This window comes from Daphnia pulex, chromosome 8 (assembly GCF_021134715.1).
Source record: "Daphnia pulex isolate KAP4 chromosome 8, ASM2113471v1".
NCBI lineage: Eukaryota > Metazoa > Arthropoda > Branchiopoda > Diplostraca > Daphniidae > Daphnia > Daphnia pulex.
The window spans coordinates 8,283,980-8,305,460 of record NC_060024.1 but is presented as its reverse complement, the minus strand read 5'-3'; the positions used below and the strand labels follow the sequence as shown (position 1 = coordinate 8,305,460).

General features: G+C 39.1%; 1 protein-coding gene across 1 annotated transcript; it reads left to right on the top strand.

The window, feature by feature from the left end:
- The first annotated feature begins 4,186 nt into the window (after positions 1–4,186).
- LOC124200838 (nodal modulator 1-like) lies at positions 4,187–8,661 on the top strand. The gene is made up of 9 exons (XM_046597167.1): positions 4,187–4,460; positions 4,532–4,631; positions 4,696–4,824; positions 4,886–5,458; positions 5,522–5,690; positions 5,772–6,060; positions 6,127–7,449; positions 7,519–7,693; positions 7,778–8,661. The coding sequence occupies exons 1-9, from the start codon at positions 4,321–4,323 to the stop codon at positions 8,501–8,503; spliced, it is 3,624 nt and encodes a 1,207-aa protein (XP_046453123.1). The 5' UTR covers positions 4,187–4,320; the 3' UTR covers positions 8,504–8,661.
- Positions 8,662–21,481: the final 12,820 nt, after the last annotated feature.

The following is a 21,481-nucleotide window of genomic DNA, read 5'->3' as shown; positions in this document are numbered from 1 at the left end:
ATAACAAAAGTATTTACAGTACTTCTGTCAGGTGTTCGATCCCTTGGGATCAACTAACTCTCCACTTGGTCCCCTTTCGCGGATAATGAAAAGTTGACCAAGTGTATTCAGTTCTTAGCTGTGGAGTGACAAGTGATGAATGCGCTATAATGTGAGCATATACGACAATCTACAAAACACAAACACAACGCCGTGCATCACCGAAAATCAATGCGAAATCATCACATCCGTCAGTTACAGGATCTTTCAAAAATAATTTTATTTACTTTGATAATGGATCGAATTAAAATACGAAAAATAGATTTTTGGTTATAGCGCTGGCTTGATAATGAAGAGGGTCATGATTCAAGTCTCATTATAGATTTACTTTTTTTTTAATAAAAATATTGTTTTGACCCATGCCCTTTGTTAACAATGACTCAGACAAATCAAAATTTCACGATAATTTTAAAATTTAAGAGAAAAAACATAGAATTTACAGAAAAATTCTGAAAAATTATAGGAAGGCATTTAGCAAAAAGTCAAACTTAACAATAGGCCCTGAATTTTTCTTTTAAGATAGTTTTCAACTGGCTTACGACTATCCCTTCGCGGCGAGCTGATAAGCTTGCTTTTCTATCTTTGCGAGCCCGAAGGGCGAAGCTAATAATCGCATACGCAGAAAAAAAAAGCCATGTCACTTTGTATGTCTGTATGTAACGCTCCATAGCTCGGGCGTTTTACGACAGATTTCAGACTTTTTGGTCTTGAAAATTAAACAAAAAATATGCGGTGCGACCAGAACAAAAATAATCCCATTTACTTAATTAGTTTTCCCGTAATTAATGAAAAACTGATAAAGTAATTGTTTTACAACTAGTGACATGTGGCGGTTGTGACTACAACTTTTTCACCTTAGGTCATAATAAATCACCACCAGATGTCTATAGCATCGCCGTGATGGCGCAATCTTTGATGACCCAACCATGACGCAATAACCAGATTTGCATTTGTGTTTTGCAGTAATTAAACTAAAAGATGGTTATATTTATATTGAATTATTGAACTTTATTTGTAAAAATAGGAACATATGAGTTGAGCAAACTAAACGTAAATAACTTGCAAGGATATTGAACTGTGACAGAAAAATCCCGTTTTAATACTAAAAAGTCTGTGAAGAAAAGTGTTAATTTTGAATAAGTTCGACTAAACAATAGGTCCTGAATTTGTCATTTAAGACAGTTTTCAACTGGCTTACGACTATCCCTTCGCGGCGAGCTGATAAGCTTGCTTTTCTATCTTAAAAAATAATAGAGTATAGGATTCATATTGTTTGTCCAGATTGTTTAGAAAAAGATTCTTTAACTATCTGTGGTCCTGGAATTGAGAGAATTGAAGAAGAAACTAGGAGTATTTTTCCTGATAGTAAAATTGCTGTAATTAGTAAAGATCATTCTCAAAAATCTAAAGATTCATGGGGCAAAGAAATTATCACAGATTAGTTTTGAGGAAATGCTGGAATTTGCATCTTGTGGGGCGAAAGTGTTGCATCCACGTTCCTTAGAAATTCAACCTGGTCAAAGACTTATTGCGTTATTGAATGCAGACTCTTATGTTCACATTGGTGCAAGTTATGCACAATATTGCAAGTCTAGAACCAGCAATCCACCGATAAGCTTGAACAAAAACAACCAAAACTAAATATACCTTCTCTACCTTGATTGAAAAGCGCCTTCGAACCAAGAATATCCAGAAGATCGTTGTTGACGACGAGCTAAAGGCCCTTAAGGAGGTTGTCAAACGCGATGCATCCCTTCGTCTGTATGTGAAAAATATTGGAGTAGGTGTGCCCCTCGAGACCATTCAGGTAGTTTGCTAATTAATTTAGATAATTGCAAAAATTAATTTTTTTTTTGTGAAGGAGAAATTTTCGTTTTTCGGCAAAGTGATGGAGGTAGAGGAGAACCCCAACCCCGGATTGATCCGCTCGGTCACTATTACATTTTACTCAAAAGATTCAGTTGTTGCTGCTATACATGTAAGTTGTTTCTATTTTGCAAATGTGACTTTTTATTAATTTTTTTGTTTTTTTCATTTCTTCCAGCATCAAGAACCTATTTTGCTGAATTCCGTAGTACTCAAAGTCACCGCTTGGCGTCCCGACGAAGAAGTTGACCTACCTGGTGCTGGAGGCGCCACCTGCAAGCCTGGAAGTATCCGCCAATAGCAGTTCAGTTTCGCCAGTTCAGTTTAGCCAACTTTCTAACTCGTTGATATGTATAAATGAAAATTCGTATCCCCCCTCTTCCCAATGTTTGGCCTTGTTCATGTACTGAAATGTAAATTTCGTCCCCTTTCTGAGAATGCAACGTTGCTGAAATAGAATTTTTTTCCTTGAAGTTTGACTTTTTTTTCCTTTTTCGGTTGAGTACATGCGTGAACGGTAGGGCTGTGGCCCGGGCCATGGTGGAGAGAGTTTTCTTATTACTTATTATATTATTTTCCTAATCTCCCTAAACAAAATTTAAATAGTAAATTTGATGCTTTTCCTTGGTCTCAAGACTTGAATTTATTTAAATGCTAGCAAAAAAGCTTAGGAAATGTATCTAGTGCATGTAAGACAATGGGGTATAGCAGAGATAGTTATTATAGATTCAAGGAATTGGCTACCAGTTCTAGTAGCCAATTGGCCACTGGAATTGGCTAGGGCCAGGATTGGCTACTGGAATTGGCTACCAATTTTGGTAGCCAGTTTCAATTTGACATAGTTGGGGCTAATAATCGCATACGCAGAAAAAAAAATCCCATGTCACTTTGTATGTATGTATGTATGTGTGTATGTAACGCTCAATAACTCGTGTGTTTTACGACAGATTTCGGACAATTTGGTCTTAAAAATTACACAAAAAATATGCGGTGCGACCAGAACAAAAATAATTTTATTTACTTAATTAGTTTTCCCGTAATTAATGAAAAACTGTTTAAATAATTGTTTAACGACTGGTGACATCTTGCGGTGGCGACTACAACTTTTTCACCTTAGGTTTAAATTCCACTTTCCATTCTTAACGTGCTTGTCATTTACTTAACGTATTAAGTTTAAAATAACGTGTTAAGTTTAAAATTAATTCTTTCTTGTCGAATATTTTTTGTTGAAATATATTCTTTATGGATGTTTAAACATGATTAAAAACCATCAGATGTCCATAGCATCGCCGTGATGACGCAATCATTGGTGTCCCAACCATGACGCAATAACCAGATTTGATTTGTATTTAAGTTTTGCAGTTATTAAACTTAGAGGTGGTTATTTTTAGATTCAATTATTGAACTTTATGTGTAAAAATAGGAACATTTGAGTTGAGCAAACTAAACGTAAATAACTTGCAAGGATATTGAACTGTGTCAGAAAAATCTCGTTTTAAGACCAAAAAGTCTGTGAGGAAAAGTGTGAATTGTGAATAGTTCCGACTTAACAATAGGCCCTGAATGTTTCATTTAAGACAGTTTTCAACTGGCTTACGTCTATCCCTTCGCGGCGAGCTGATAAGCTTGCTTTTCTGTCTTACAATTTGACATAGTTCTTATGTTTTCCCTCTTGCGCGGAGTACGGGAATCGCGGATCCGAATGTTCCAAAGCACTTTACTGCTGTTAGTATAGACAACTGATGAAGATAGTAAAATAAATGAAAGGCAAATAACTATCCGATTTAGTCATAACAAAAGTATTTACAGTACTTCTGTCAGGTGTTCGATCCCTTGGGATCAACTAACTCTCCACTTGGTCCCCTTTCGCGGATAATGAAAAGTTGACCAAGTGTATTCAGTTCTTAGCTGTGGAGTGACAAGTGATGAACTCTTCACGCTTATGCGCTATAATGTGAGCATATACGACAATCTACAAAACACAAACACAACGCCGTGCATCACCGAAAATCAATGCGAAATCATCACATCCGTCAGTTACAGGATCTTTCAAGGGATCTTTCTATATAGGAGTCTATAGCTCTGATACAACGTAGATAAAATTAAGATTTGGCCAGAGCTACAGACCTATAGTATCCGGTACTATAAAGATAATTATTATAATATTAATAATAATATTTCTTATTATTTATTACTTTGCTATATATCTCTGTCTCTCTGATATGGTCGGGCGCGGGCGCCGGGCCAGCCGCCGGGCAGCGCCGCAATGGAAATTTAAGTGAACTGACAACTCCGCATGATAAACGTCACGCAATTTCGTCTGCATCTGCAACATTCCGGTTAGATCGAAATACGAGCAGAATTAAATTGATTCTGTCTGATTAGATCAAATGTTGTAATAAAAAAAGCATAACTATGTATTCCGTAAAACTCATATTCTTTCTCTTCTGCTGTTTTACCTCTTCATTCGCGGACGAAGATTTTTTGGGATGTGGCGGTTTCGTTCAAGTCGATAAAGGAGTAGGACTCGACTTATCTAAAGTCGAAATCCGGCTGTAATGAATATTTATTCCCATCCTGTTTACGCATTTTAACAAATCTTTCTATCACCCGTGATTTATTCTAGGTACACTAAGCAAGGAAATTTGAAATATCACACAGATTGTGCTCCAAACAATGGCTATTACTTTATTCCTATTTACGACAAGGGAGAATATGTGATCAAAGTATGCATTAAAAACTCACTACATTGTGTATTTTGCTGTTGCTTTAAAATGTTTGATTCTAAAGGTTGTATCACCAAATGGCTGGAGTTTCAAACCATCATCTTTTCCCATCAACATTGACAGAGAAACAGATCGGTGCTCACAGGGAAAAGATATCAACTTTTTATTTCAAGGATTTTCTGTTAATGGCAAGGTAGTTCATGCAAGCTTTTGTCACTGAATTATTCTGTTACCAAATTCAACCACTAATTCAGGTGGTGAGCCATGGAAGGACAAGTGGCCCTGCAGGCGTAACTCTTCAGTTAATTGATGATACTACTAACAATGTTCTTCAAAATATTTTATCTGAAAAACAAGGACAATTTTCCTTCAAAAATGTCGTACCGGGCAATTACCGAGTTCAAGCTAGCCATTCCGAATGGCGTCTCCGTTCCAGTGAAGTTAAAGTCAGTGTGAAATCCGACTCGCAATCAATCGTCGAAGGCTTGGATATTCTTGGCTACCCAGTTCAGGGTCAAGTCGTTAGCGAAGGAGAGCCTATCCAAAACGTAATCTTTTCGCTATTTTCTCGTGACGATGACGCCACTTCTCACTGTGGATTGGACGCTCCATCCGTATCCTTTCCCGTTGAAGAGGGCAGCGAGTGGAAACTTGTTTGCCAAGCTTTATCCGATCTGAAAGGCCAATTTCAGTTCCCTGTTGTTCAACCTGGACATTACAAAATATTACCTCTCTACCAAGGAGAAAACATCCGGTTCGACATCACTCCCGCTACGTTCGAGTTTGACGTTGAAGATAGTCGCCTTATCTTGACACAAAAGTTTGAAGTATGTCACCATCGATTTTATTCATCTTGCGTTTCTTCAAATAAAATTATAACTTTATATTAGGTCCAGGGATTCCGCGTTAGTGGTCGCGTTCTAGAGCACTCTGGTGGCTCTGGCCTTGTTGGTGCCAAAGTTTATTTGAATGATAAGCAAGTGGCGATCACAAACGATGGAGGATCCTACAATTTGGAGAATATAAAGACGGGAATGTATCGCCTAACTGCTGAGTCTGGTATGTCGAATTAAACGTGAAGAAATACAATAAAACAAATGTTAAGCTTTTTCCTCTAATGATTTGATTTTAAATCTACAGATCAATTGGGTTTCGATCGTTTGAATGTACGAATCAGTCCTACTACACCATCTCTGCCAGATATTGTCGCTTCCTCCTTCCGAGTCTGTGGACAGATCCAGCTAACTGATTTAGCTGTCGGTCGTAAAGCAAGACAAGTGATTTTCATTCCAACATCGACTAAGGACTCTTCCGCCGAGCCAGTGCTCGTCGCCACCGATGACACTGGAGTCTTTTGCCAATTGCTAAGACCAGGTGTTTATAAATTGGAACCGATGGCGCTAGAATCCGAAGTGGCTGCTGGATTAAAGTAATTCATAATTGATGAGCGAAATATTCATTTGACTTCGAAATTGTACAAATGATCTTTTTTCAGGTTTCTCCCAGCATATCACGAAATCAAAGTAGAACGAGAAGGCTTGTCCGGCTTTACTTTTTCGCAATTCCGAGCATCGGTTCACGGCAAAGTAAACGTCATCGGATCCAACTCGAACGTGGCAGTTAAATTAGCAAGCGTTTCACAACCGACCCGTTTGGCCCAGCCCTTGGAAACGACGACAGAAACGGGGGGATTCTTTGAGTTCAATCATCTACTTCCCGGAAAATACCGTTTGTCCGTCTTGCAAGATGACTGGTGCTGGAAGGCTAAAACGATTGACGTGGAATTAGTCGACGGCGATCACTCGGACTTGACCTTTGAGCAAACTGGATTTGCTTTTGCCGTTTCATCCAGCCACGAGGTCGACTTGGCTTACACTCTCGATGGCCAACCGAGTGAAGATCTACTGACTGTGAAAACGGGCACTTCAAAACACTGCCTCCCTCGTGCAGGCCATTATGTTTTCACTCCAAAGAGCTGCCACGTCTTCGACCCTCCATCAATCGAATGGAGCTCTGATAAACCGGTCTTGGCGCACTTGAAATCTGTCAGCCATCGAGTTGGTATCGTCGTCCGTTCTGATCACGAAGTGACTGACCTACGAGTGACGGCCACTTCACCAAATGGGGAAGCAGCTTCTTTGATGCTGGAGTCGGTGGAAAAGCCATCGGAGAACGAATACGAACATCGTTTTGTCTTTAATGCACCCACCGGGGAGACCCTTCAGGTGGTAGCCACGGCTGAGTCGCTCCTGTTCTTCCCGGCAACGTTACAATTGACGGTGGGCAGAGAGTGTGATGATAAGGCAGGAACCATTATTGCCCAGCGTGGGCTTTATGTAAGCGGCTCGATACGTCCGGCAATCAGCGAAGTTCAGGTCACCATCACCGGAGGGAGGTTGACCCAACCAGTCACTGTGGAGACAGATAGCAACGGTCAATACATTTACGGCCCAGTCAATTTGGATGGCCATCCGATTCTGGACCTGGCAGCTACTTTCAGTCTTGACGCTAAAAAAAGAGGCTACATTGTCCGTCCAGATAAGGCATTTGGTGACTTTATCGCAGAGAAGCTGGCAGAAATCTCCGTCTTGGTACTAGATCGCGCTACCGGCCAACCATTACCTTCCGTTCTGGTGGCGGCTGCAGGTGGAGTTGGTTACAGACAGAATAGTCAAACTGGATCTGACGGGCGAGTTACATTGAGCAGCCTAAACCCGGGTGAGTACTTCATCAAGCCGGTGTTAAAAGAGTACCGATTCGAACCGAGCTCAAAACTGATTGAAATCGAAGATGGTGCCACCGTCGAATTGCAAATCAAGTAAGTGAATTTATGTTTGAATTATACGCTTCTAATTTTCTTAATTAATTCTTTCTTCTTTATTCATAGTGGAGAGAGGGTAGCTTTCAGCTGTTTTGGATCCGTGACAGCTCTCAATGGAGAACCGGAAGGCTCCGTGAGTGTGGAAGCAGTTGGAACGGGTCCGTCTCATTGCGCCGAGTATCAGGAAGATGCGACGACCGAAGCAAATGGACAGTTCCGTATCCGCGGTCTGCTGCCTGGTGTAAGTCCATTTTGTTATAAGTATTCTTGTCTTGAACCATATCAATTAATTTTAATTTTAAAATTCTTTTGCTCTTTTATGCAGTGCGAGTATACCGTACGGATGAAGACTGGCAACGGTTTCAACAAAAACGTGGAACGCACATTGCCTCTGAGCACAAGCATTAAAGTAGAAAACAACGATTTGTCCGGTCTGCGCTTTTCCGTTATCAAGGCCGTCAACCAGGCGGATGTCATGATCACGGTGGACGTACTCGAACCGGAGCATTTAAGGACGATCAAGTTGAATTTGTTTCGTGAAGATCAACCAGGAGTGGTTCTGCAAAGTCTCAAGCTGGACAACTCGCCTCTCGTCATTTTGCCCGTCTTGCCCATGGATGGTCGTAAATACTTCATCCAGCTGGAATCCAATTTAGGCCGTCACAATTACGACTACCAAATCCCTGAGCTCTCGTTTACTGCAAATACTTCCGTTCAGCACCTTTCTCTCCGCTTCCATCCGAGGAGGAAGACGGTCGATGCCTCCGAAACAACTCAAGTGTCCATCCGAGGCGTCCTGGTGGCTTTGCTTGTTGGCCTGGCCGTCTACTATCGCGAATCACTCGGCCCGCTTCTCAATCGAGCTTTGGCCATGGTGAATAACGCCCTGAAACCCAGCCGAGGTGGATTCGCCTTTGGTTCCGGTATGTCTGGAGTGCCAGTTTCGTCGGGTCATCCCAACAATCCCGTCTTTAGCGAGCAGGAGCTCGCTCTCATGGACGAGGGCAACTCTGTTGTGAAGAAAAGAGTCAAACCGAGAAGAGCTCAGTAAAATACGTCAGATCGCACAATCAATATATGACGTGTGAAAGAATGTTCATTCAAAGCACAACAGATTTTTTGTTAGAATTTTTTCCCTTCTTTTTTGTGTGAATGTGTGGTTGTTGTTCGTGCTAGTAGGCCAATAAATTCAAATCTTTGACTTAAAAACAGACGTTGTTGTTTGTTCTCCGTACCCAGATGACTTGTTAAGTTCTGTTGTCCTGGTCCAGCGTTACGTGGGTGGTCCAGCGTTTATTTTCGAGAAGAGATCATCAAACTCAAAACTGTTTTCTGGGCCTTGTTAAGTGGAACGTCCAGCTCTTATTCTTTTTTTTTTTTAAATTATTTTCATGTTTATGCAAACTTACTACCGGGTTTGATTTTATGGTTTGTCTTTATACAAAATGAACTAGTCAACGAAGTATTTGAGTTTTCTAAACAAAAACCGAGTTTTTTTGTATTGCTTTTCACCAAAAAAAAGCAATTTTTTGTAAAATTTTGTAATGTTTTTTTCTTTACATTCGTTTTTTTATCGATTATACCGAATAACTACTTTTTTTTCTTATTATGTCTCCCGAGAAGAATTTTCTTATCCAAGAACCATTGCGTTTGGTAAAATAGTAAATAAATTGATATTTTCACTACTGAGAAACCGTTCATTTTAGCGTTTGTCTTAATGTCGGGGGGTTGGCAACTCCCAGAATCTTCGTACACCTTGGTCCGCCCTGGCCAGAATCTCCCTATCTCTCCTCTCACAGAATCTTGTAAAATCTTATAGAATCTCTAGAATCTCTCTAGAATCCCGAATCTTCGTACACCCAAGTTGTGAGTTGCCAATGCCAACCCCTCGCTTAATGTGAATAACATGATTTAATTTTGGAAAGTTTAATGGTAATCATAGTGGTGAAAAATACTTGAAAAAAAATTCTCCTACTACTCAATTCTCCTTTCATCTCACAGCAGCGGTGAACCACTAAGTTAGTAAGGTTTTTCATTTTTTAAAAGTGTGGAAACTCGAGCACTTGTATTTGCATCGGTAGAGGGGAGACGCGTTCAAGGCTGAACCCAGGCTGAACCACTAATCGAGCTACGGAAGAAATAAACGCAAAGCAAGCCGGAAATTTGTTAATTTTTAAAATTTACGATAGTTTTGAAGCGAAAACGACTTTTTTAATAAATGAACTTCATAGCCAAGGCCAAGAGGATAATGTTCACTAAAAAATAAAGACGAAAATCGGCTAACTAACGTATGAAAACGAGACGGCAAAATTTGAATTTTACTCATCATGGTTTGAGCTTCGGCAAAGTATATAAAGGGTTTCGGTGTGAGTGTGATTGAAATGTGATTGAAACAGCTATTGGATTACTTCAATGAAATGATGTGTATTCTTACTGAGATAACATGTCAATTTTATTGGAATTCGTTATTAAATTCCACATGGAACTTTTCAAATTGTTTAAAGGGCAATTATCAATCATTAATCGGGGGCATTAGTTAAGGGGGAAAGAAAATTTGGGAAAAGCAAGGTGTGGTAATAACAAGGCGGTAATCGTTTCTTTACCCTCATAAATCGTAAACATCATCGGTGTAATCAATAGGATGTACACCCGAGTCCATAAATATCTACCCCACCAAGAAGGAGCGAAACTACATATTCTATTGTTATGCTATTATACTATTAGTTTTCGCGCCTTTTTTGGGGGTAGATATTTATGGACTCGGTTGTACCTGTATCCAATGTATGCTACAACTTCCACATATTACTTGGCTTGCTAACATTGATGGGATTTTGTAAAGTATTTTTAATGAACATTTATATAGTTATTTTATTGTAAAAAGGTGTAAACAAGTGCAGAATGAACGTGTCTCTTTTATATTTTCAAAATTGATTTCTAACAGTAAATCCATTTGAAAAATGCTTTTTTTTACAAAATACATAGGAAAGATTCTGCTCGGGGCTACAGCAAACTCAAAGATGTCGTTAATGAGTTGAATTTGGGTAAAGACCGACTGACCGAGCATAAAGTCGAACCCAATAATCAATAATATGAAAATAAGTAAAATTGAGTTTTCACTGATTTGGAAAAAAAATTAAAAACACCGATAAATACCAGGTTTTATTTTTTTCTCTTCCCGCTTTTTTAAAATTTAGTTCGCAATAATGTTTTAGATAACTCTTTAACCATGCGCATTTAAAAAAAAATTATGTTATCGTGTCCAAGGGCAATGCAAATTTCTCGAAAACCAAAAATAACACTTCTCTAAATTTTTTATATGTTTTTGAGGACGCATTAGGCTATAAAATGAGCAATTTTCAAGCAAAAAAATGTCAAACACGTTTTGCGAATTTTCAAACAAGAGCGATTTTGACACTTTTTGCATTTTATGGAATAAATATAATTTTTCTACCATCCTTAGTATACTTAAACTAGCAGGATTGGACTATATTTTGATGGAATAAAAAATTTTAAAAACTTGTGACACATACCTAAAGCATAGTTCAAAGTAGGGGGTTTTTAGCATGGACTACTTGAGCTAGAGGACGGGTCATTTTGACAATTCCTATGTCGGCTACCATTTTTTTTTGTTACGTTAATGAATCGAGCTTCAAAAATGAGCTAGAATCTATTAAATTATAAATATTTAATTTCGGTGATATTTTTATTAGAAATTGACGGGTAAAGGGGTAGGTGTTCGTTGGTTGTCCCTGCCTAGTGGTGATATCCTTCTCAGAGGGATCTATCGGTTGGCGCGATAATGCATCGGCATCATGATGAAGTTTTCCACTACGATTCACAATTTACAAATCTAGATCTTGTAATTGAAGATTCCAACAGGGCAAACGACCAGCTAAGTTCATTTTTTAACAGAGAGCAAAGAGCATGATGGTCAGTAAGAACCCGTACTTTATTTCACCAAACGTAAGTTTTAAATGTGTCGACCGCCCAACCCAAAGCCAAGCATTCTTTCTCTGAAACCGAGTAACTCGTTTAACTTGGCTGAACTCAGAAACCGACTACGTAGGATATCACCCGTTCTCCCCCCTCCTGATGTTGAACCAAAATGGCGCCCACGCCATATCCACTAGTGTCTGTTTGGATCTTGAAGGGAAGTTGATAATTGGGATGGAAAATAATGTTGAATTTAATATTACAACCCCGGGATCCCAGTTGCTGAACCCCATGTGTTGCATAACCCAATCCTCTCTTCCCCTTGACATCTAGCATAAAGTCGTCTGCAAAGAGCCAAAGACCCGATCTCGCTCACTCTCACACTGACACCACGTCTGTACAGTTGCTGTACCTCCCTAAGTATACTGTCATTGTGTGTCACTTGATAACTTGTTACGTGTAAGTTGTATTGCTGTCTTTCTCTACTGTGCAGATTAATAAATAACTTCAACAAAGAATAGGTGAAGTTAAGAGCATTTCCTTCAAGGTGTCAAAGCTATATTGATGGTAAGGTTCTCACTGGAAGGGTTGATTGAGTTTAATAAATTTTTTTAATGGACGGGCCAGCCAAATAATAGATTTCCATCTTTATTCGTCAGTTTAAAACTAGACGATATTCTACCCAGATCGACGCTTACCATTCGAAATTTACCATATCACTGTCCTACCATTCAATCCCAAATCTTGGATCAAATTTGCAAAGTATGCGGCCTATATTTTGCCTCAAAAGTCATGTTGAAGAATCATTTTTCTATATTCATACACAAATTAGACAAGCGGGGATTTGTAAATGTCAGCACGCCAAGCGTAAACATTCGAGCCAAACCCGTCAGAATCGCAACAATTCGTCAACGGGAGATGATAGCTATAATTGATAGCGATAAAATTGGAGAAAAAATGCAGATTGGTTAAATGAAAAAAAAAAAAAAAACATTAACCTGGAAGGAGTTATTTTATCCGAAGATCCGGACTCGGCGGACAAAGTTTCCCGGTAATCCCGCTAGATAAAAAACGCAAAAATTTGCATTTCGTAATATTTGGACGACCACGGAAAAACGACATCTACCAACAGGCGACGCAAAACTCGAAGACGGAGAAGGTTAGCAATCTCTTTACTAACAAGAAGAAGAACGTCCGCGACTATGCCTGTCACGTCTTGAATCGAGATCGAGAAGAATCATCGTCAAAACCGTTAAAAACTCCAAAACCTGCAAAACCAGGATCCTCTTGGAATTCCAGTGAGCACAAAAAAAAAATTGGTTCAGTAACATCACGACGATCTCGAGAACGAAGGGCTTATCCACGGGACTCCTCATGGGCCTCCGTTTCACTAGGCATAGGAGAGCTCGGCCTTGATATGCTCACAATCTGCAAGAGCTGAAAAAGTTTTGTGGAGTCACCCTCACCCTCTTTGGTGGAGGGCGAAGGTCGAAGTGGTAACTTTTCTGTACCCTTAGAAGAGCTAAATACAGTGATTCAACACTGTTAAGGTCAAGCTAAAATAAAGAAAAGAATTTTTAGATTATAACCAGAGCTTATTGCAACAGAAAGAAGTCTTAGTTTAGATGTTTATTAGTGTTCCGCTAAATCTCTGGAGGTCTGAAAGAGGCTATAAAAGTTTCACGTATTGAACAACTTTATATGGCTGTAAAGCATTAACAACGTTAGCTCCTTTATCAGTTGTGAAAAACGAATAACTTTCTTCACATCTAAATCATATTCGATGAAAATTTGTTCAAAAAGCTGCCTAATACGCAATCCAGTATATGGATGAGGAAAATCTCTACAGGCTGATGCATCAGCTACTTTGATTCTTGATGATTTTTTATTGTAGAATACAGCTAGGGGAGAGTGGAGTAATTTGAGACGCGTTTTGTTTTTAGGCTGCAACTACCAAATAAATCAACCGATTTGATTTATTTTCTGTTTTTCTGTTTTCTGTGCTTTTTCCCACTGCCAGTAATTTTTTGGTAGTTTTAACAAGTGATCTTTTCGCCCCCTTTTCTGTCCACTCCTTCGCTTTTTCCCTGTTTCCTATTTTTTCAAGGTCTTGTATATCGATACAGATGGGACTTGATACATAGGAAACAATGGAAAAAGCGAAGGAGTGGGGGCGAAGTCACATATACGGCAATCGGCAACGCCGAATAACATGCCTGAAAAATGTGTCGAAATGAGGGTCTCACGAAAATCGTGATATCTGGGGCATCTTACAAGACAAGATAAAAATCCGGACTTTATTCCGTTAGAATCGCCTTGCGATTCTGAACAGAATAGACCTAGTTCGGATTTTTTGAGTCCTTTTCTGGATTACGATCCTAAAAGTACCTCCACCAGAAAGGGGGAATTTCGATCCGCTTGAGTGGGAGATCGCTTGTTAAAAGAAAAGGTTTACCGTGTACCGATTTTCAAAGTTTTTGAGGGAGGAGCTTATGACATTGGGTGAATTGGGACACTGGCCTCCTGGGGTGGTTGATGTGGGACAGCCTCGGTTTAGCCAATAAAACACCAGGAAAAATATTTAAAAAATGAAAAACTATCCGCATTCATGAATTCTTTAAGTTTGAAAAGGTTTCATCTGAAATCTATAATTTGAAAAAAAGTTTTCTTATAGCAAAATAAACTGCTTATCTAAGATAGGGGAACAATCGAGGGGGCTTGGTTTCGGGTAATCGATTGATAAGGATGCCAAGAAATAGTGAAGGACGAAAATCCATCTCCATAAACCCCGCCCACTGCTGTCCCATATCGGACATTTCAGCTGTCCCAACCCACCCAACACAACGGCCTTTTTTAAAAATGCTGTTTTGATACGAAATTTTGTTGAAAAAATTGAAATGTTTATGACAAACGATAGAAAAATGAATAACAAACATGTCAGTATGTTCAAAGTATAAAATTTTCTGATGGTTTCAGTAGGAAACACTAAATGGCGAAAACGTTTTTAGCGAAGAAAAAGCTGTTTTTAATTTTTTAAATAAAACCTATATTTTAAACCAAAACGATCCAAACTTGTACCCTCATTAGAATACATCAATTCCCATTTGAGGTAATTTTTTGATAATTTTATAATGATTTAAACTATTTTCCCTCTCGCTGTCCCGTTTCACTCCACCCTCCCCCCCTACAACACCAAGATAAAATTTGTCGAGTCCTAAGTGGCTCTTAATTTTCATTGTGACGAAAAAATTCTTCGCTGCTTTTAACGATGTGATGACATTTTACTTCACTTGTGGGATGTGGTGGTGTAGTGGATTAGAGCGTCAACGCTTTGGAAAAAGGCAATGAGGCTATGGTTTCGAAACCCAGCTGAACCCGTCAAAATCCTGTAGCGTCGCGCCGTGGAGAAAGGCAGCATGCATAACACAGGGATCCTTGATTGCTTTCAAGGATATGACGTTAAACATACGGTGATGTGTTTAATCACATCTTCCAAATTGGAAACGAAACAGCGTCATTAGATCGGGATTGAATTCCTGCGATAGTGCGCTATATAAATTGAATACATACATACAGTATGGTTCAAAAAAATCCGAACACCGATTTTATTTTGAAAGCCACCTACCCACATTGCGGGAAACTATGTTTCACTTTTGGTACTAATTTTGGGGGGCTAGGAACAAAGCGAAAGGTGGGAAGAAGGAAAAAGGAGTAATAAGCTCATTTAGCCACCGGTCATGCCTTTCCCCAAAAAAAAATCATGAATGATACCAGACAGGCTGTCTGGAATTTCCTTTGCGGGTAAAAACGAATAACCGCATTGCAATAGCCTTAGGCCTTAGGCCCTAGGCTCACCGTCAATATTTCGACAAGTGACAAGAAAAGGAAAAAGCTGTCCAAATCCTGCACCATAAAGCGGAAAAATTCAAAGTTATCGTAATGTTGCTTTGAATCACGTTTCATGCAAGTTAATTTTGACCGAATGTCGTGACGTCAATGAATTCATTTCATTGGCGATTATTAATCGTTTCCTATTATTTTCCTATCCCATTATTTAATTAAAGAAGTAATGAAAAACGACAATTTGATAGTCAATTAAACGGGATTCCATTTTTTGGAGATGCCGAGATTTGAACTCGCGACCTTAGGGGTAGGAGAAAACACCCGTATCCACTAGACTGGGACTGGGATGCTGGGAGAGATTGTCTGATTCAATAGTCTCTCGTTTAGACTTCTGTTGTCAGGCTGAAGGGCATTAGACTAAATATTGAAATTCTTGTTTTGTTTTTATTTTTAGAATAACATTGTTTGAATCACTCTGTGTTGGTCTAGTGGTTACGATAGTTATCTCCGACTTCTAAGGTCCCGAGTTCAAATCACGTCATCTCCAAAGTATGGAATCTTGTTTAATTGACAATCAAATTGTCGTTTTTCATTACTTCTTTAATTAAATGATAGGAAAATAGTAGGAAACGATTAATAATCGCCAGTGAAATGATTTCGTTGACGTCACGACATTCGATCAAAATTGACTTGCATGAAACGGGATTCAAAGCAACATTACGATAACTTTGAATTTTTCCCGCTTCATGGTGCAGGATTGGGCCAGCTTTTTCCTTTTCTTGTCACTTGTCGAAATATTGACGGTGAGCCTAGGGCCTAAGGCCTAAGGCTATTGCAATGCGGTTATTCGTTTTTACCCGCAAAGGAAATTCCAGACAGCCCGTCTGGTTTCATTCATGATTTTTTTTGGGGGGAAAGGCATGACCGGTGGCTAAATGAGCCTATTTCTCCTTTTTCCTTCTTCCCACCTTTCGCTTTGTTCTTAGCCCCCAAAATTAGGACCAAAAAGCCTAACATAGTTCCCGCATGACTGATAGGTGGCTTTTAGGTTGTTCGGATTTTTTTGGACCATACTGTACATACATACATACTTTTATTGAATAATCCACAACCTACTTTTTGAGGGTATTTCGGCTTGGAAGATCGGCAATGCGACTGTTTGCATGAAACAGCAATGCATGATGACTACTAGCTATCTACGATGCTAAGTGGAAAGGAGGTGAATCCTGCTAGGCAAGTAAGATCCTCTTTAAACGTTTTGTAGGATAAAATGTTTTGAGGATACGGATTTTTGACACGTGGTTTAGTTGAATTAGATGGTTTGTTAAAGAAGTCGACGAGTCCGGAAGATCGCGATATTCCTGCAGGTTTCTTACTTTAATTTTCAGCTGCTGTATTTTCATAATCTTGCAGTTTTTTCAGTTCTTCGCTGTGGTGGTTCTCTAGGAGAAGTCTCATATTTGTGGTTTTTCTACCTTGGTTGACATATTTGCAATATTTATCTTCTTTATCTTTTTCTTCTATTTTGACCAGAAAAAATGTTTGGATAGCTTTTTCCGATCCTTCACATTGCCAAATAGGGCTCTTCTTCTTCGGCTCTCTTGCTTTTGGAGTGTTTGGACCAGAAACAGATGATGATGCTTCCGATTCTGAATCGGTGTGTGAGGAGGACTCAACTTCTTCCTATGCATCTTCGATGTCAGCTGATGCCACACTTGATGTGTTTCTTGTAAGCTTCAGAGTTTATGTTTGAAGTACTTGTTCTATGAAGGCCATGCAGTACATGGCCCCCATCGAATCGTGCAAGATACATTTCCTCTAGGTTAGGTCAATTTAATTGTGAATCACTGTGGAATAAAACATTCTAAAATAATCTAAAATCTGGCGTGTTTTTGAAATAAAATGTGTCATTTTCACTTGAGGTAATGGGGGATAAGAGGTAAAAATTAGGAATCTGCAAGTTGGGTCTGGTTTCCCATGTAACAGGCAATTAGGCAGCAAAAATCGTAGTTGCTACTTGATTTTCATCTTTCCTTCATCTCTGAATTCGCAATTATTATGAAATTGTTTACTAGCTCCATATCCTTTATCATGTGTCACACATGATAAAGATTTTTATTAGCACATATGACGTTTACTAATCTTAATCGTTTTCAGTTTCTACCATAACTTCTATTTTTTTAAATATATTTCCAGCGTTCAAATTGAAATTTATAAACGGAAATACTCACAACTACCCCACTTAACAACTGTCTAAAATACATACATAATTACGAACGAAGGTAGACCACTGTCCAAACTTATCTTCTTTTAAACATGTTTACAAAATTTCCCCTGCAAACGTAACCAAGAAGAAGATCATTTGATGATAAAAGCTTTTTAAAATGGAATTAGTTACAAATCCTAAAATTGAAAATGATCAACTACGTAACACCTTATTTCATATTCTAGCAATGACAGAATGACGGTATTCTTCTCAGTGGAACAAGTTATCAGTCACATGCGGAAAATATCACGTCAACGGTAAACTCAAATGTCATAGTGACCGAGACAACATTTATAGCCATGTAGCATTTAAACCTTTTAAAGACGAAGAAGATACCCTAACACCGAATTCTGTTTATTGTTGAACAAATGTCTCAATTGCGTCGGATCTTTATCTTGTATATCTGCGAATAAAAGATTGCTTGATTTTGGAATACCGTGCAAAGATGTACCAAAAACAGTTCAAGTACTGGTCACTTCATTGAGTTTTATTTTATTTATTGTTTTACTTTTTTGTTGGCAGACCATTTGAAATTTTTTATTCAATGTTAAATTTTTTTTTAATCCCCAAAACATTTTGAGTATCTGAAGGCCCATTTTCGCCCAAAAATAATATATCCACAGTTATGCTTCATAGCAGAATTTCAAACTCTTTTTTTTTCAAGATTTACGAGCGAGAAGATGACACAAATAAGTTGAAGCGTTGAAGAACTCCCGTCCTCTTTTTTCCGGATTAACACACACAAAATTTCACTAATATTTTTCTTTTTTTGGTTGTTCTGGGCCTATTGACCTATCCAAACTTTATAACTTATAATGTGACTGATATACCGTAGCTGATGAGCGAGTGGCGGTTCTTCAAAAAATAGTTTTTTTTTCTTTCTTTCTGTCGTTTCAATCACAACAATATTGCATCCCATCTACGTACAATTTGGATATCTCCAAATGCCAACCAATAAAAATTTTCTTCTTATCACCCGATTTTCTGGTGAATTGGAGAGAAAAAGAAAAGACTCTAGAAGCATACACATAAAAAGACATTACGTCTAGCAACTTTTGTAAGTATATGCTAGGTACAGTATCTTGCAGAAAAAGCTGACAGATTTGTAGGCGTTGTCAGGTTTTCTTGCAAGATACTGTGCCAGCATTAGCCATCAGCCGATAAAATACAACATTTGGTTTCCTCGAAAAATTTCTGAATACCATTTTTAGAATACATATACTGCATATACTACATAAACATATACACTTGTAGAAAACAGGAGAATTCTGATGAAATCGAAAACGGAATGTGCCAGATTTTACTTGGCTGGGATGGCAAACGGAACTATAAAACATTGTTCTGCATTTTTAATTGTCCCCTTTTTTTAAAGATCAATAGGGACTGGCTCTCGTGTCAATTTTTTAGCCAAATTTGGAAAAAAGAAGAATACAGTGACAGTTTTCCTAACTTTCAGCATGGGAAATACGGTCAGGCATATTCACAGGTGCTCCATCCATCCACTGAAGAGTTAAATACGCCAAGCAGGATAGGGAACAAGGGGTCCTCGTGAATACCCTCACATTCGCATGGGCGTATTACACGAGGACATTTGAAGAAAGAGGAAGAAGAGATACAGTAACTCGATCGACATCCTGGAAGTTTCTTCAATGAAACGGGATGCTGTTTGTCTAACTAAAAATGGGTTACGAAAAAATATTTGCAGAAACATCAAGTCAAGAAAAGTTGAAAATGAGACGGTAGATAAATCTTAATTTGTTATAAAAGGAGAATTTAAAGGTTTCCACGTAGCATTTAAGATGCTAGTTTAGCATCATTAAAATATCCAGAGAAATAAAAGTAACACAAATCATTGCCCTAGTGATGATACCATGCTTGCTTCTGAAGAACCACAAGTAGAACTTGCCCACTTGTTGTTACGATGGCTGTCTCAGGCCTCAAATCTGCACAAACATCTAACTAATTTGGACCAGGTTTAACTCTTCAATTTAAGCTCCCATAATCATTGCATTTGTAATCTTAGTTTTATATTTACCTGGAGAGAAAGCATTGAGAGCCATGACACCAGAATTTCACACGACGACCACATTTTTTGGCAATTTACTTGCTGGGCTATTTTTCGTGCAGCCGCCAGCTGATTAGATGGACTGCTGAATTTCAAGGTGGATTAAATAGCCTTTATGTTGGCAGTTTGGCATCAGAATAAATTTTTTGCTGAGCTTCAGTGCTACTGGAGAGGGGACATCAGACATTATTGAATTTCGGTTATTATACGTGTTAGTCTGTTTCATTCCCGCACTTTTTTTGATTTTCGTATGGATCTTTTTGAATCGAGGTTAGTTTATAGGTTGAATAACTACCATATTTTTTTTTCTTAAAAAAAATAAAATTTAGACCCCTCCGCCAACTCATTAAGTGTCAAAATGTGTGTTTTTTTACGGTTTTTCGGCACGCTTGGAGTTAGTTTACTGCGTGTTAGTTTTAAAAATCGGAACTTAACATATTATTATTGTGTATCTTGTTAAATGTTGTTGCTGATCGAGAATCCTGGGCGGAAGCAGACGCAGGCTGGACCCTTCCGTGTTTTCCGAGATGCGAGAAATTTGGGATATTTACACGGATTTATTTGCCGCACCGTGGAACGCCCAATTACAAAGCTTAGTGTCATGGAAGGCACAGCCCGGAGCAATGGCCATCAACGCGTTTTCAGTTAGCTGGAATCGAGTTAAAGGATACGCGTAGTAATAAGTAGTAATAATTGTAGTAATAACTTCCGTTATTTTAAGATGTATTGAAAAGCATAGTCGAGAAAAAGCGACAATCGTTTTAATTTTCCACATTTGGAGAGGCCAACCGGGGTTTCCGGTACTACTGGAACGTGCATGCAATATCCCTCACCTAATAGTACCAGCGGCGAGCCTCGCAACTTCAGCACAAGGCACGTATCACCCGTTACTCCAATCAGGGTTGCTCAAGCTGGCCGCCCGGAGACTCTTATGAGATCTTACATTCTGCAAGGGTTTTCAGAGCCAGCTATCGAGCTTCTCTTGGAAGGGGGGCGCGCCAACACCAACGCGGTATACGAATCAGCATAGGACTGTTGGTGTGATTGGTATTTGTTGCTGGATAAAAATCCCCTTTCTAGCGATGTAAATTTAATTTTGGATTATCTGGCCCAATTGCAAATGACCGGCAAATCGTACAGTTAAATAAATATTCACCGGCCCATGCTCCCCATTACCCTACAACCCATCGACAGGTGCCCAATTAGGCAGCATCCACTTATTGTCAAATTTTTGAAAGGATGCTACAACCTTAACCCGTAATCGCGTTCTTAACTTTATGGTCTCCTTGGGCGACAACAGTGCACTCCCAATATCCGTGTTGGTAGAGAAATTAGGTACCTTGTTAGCCTTAGCAACTCCTCTTAAAGTGTCGGAACTGGTCTCCATTCCATTTCTATCAGTCAAATTTTCAGCAAATTGGGTTCAATTTGCCCTTTCAAAACTTCGGAAAGCGCAACGAAACGGCCTAGTGCAATCATTTACACTTCCCGCCTGCCCGGACTCGGACACGTGTCCAGTAACAACTTTACGGTCTTACGTGGACTGTACCGGTACCAACCGGCCTTCAAATAATGAAGGGATGCTCTTTATTAGTATGATCGCACCCTTTGGATCAGTAAAGGGCAGCAGTAAAGGAGGCCGTCGGATTAAAAACTTTCTGAGAGAGGCAGGGATCAATACGGCAGTGTTCAGCGCACATTCGACTCAAAGCTTGGCATCATCATTGACCGTCGGGCGGGGACTTTCTATAGATGCGGTATTACAGGCTGGCCATTGAACCAGCCAAACGACGTTTAGCCGCTTTTACAATCGTGTAGTTGACGCAACATTTGTGGCATCGGTAATGAATAATGCATAATCTTTAAAATCACCATTTGCGCAGAATGAAACTGCGCAGAATGGATTCCGCTATACAATCGGA

Excerpts from the sequence above, each read along its gene's own strand:
- LOC124200838 (XM_046597167.1), top strand. The coding sequence starts at position 4,321 with ATGTATTCCGTAAAACTCATATTCTTTCTCTTCTGCTGTTTTACCTCT. Across the intron at positions 5,459-5,521 it reads TCTTGACACAAAAGTTTGAA|GTCCAGGGATTCCGCGTTAG; the intron begins GTATGTCACCAT and ends ACTTTATATTAG. Across the intron at positions 5,691-5,771 it reads TCGCCTAACTGCTGAGTCTG|ATCAATTGGGTTTCGATCGT; the intron begins GTATGTCGAATT and ends TTAAATCTACAG.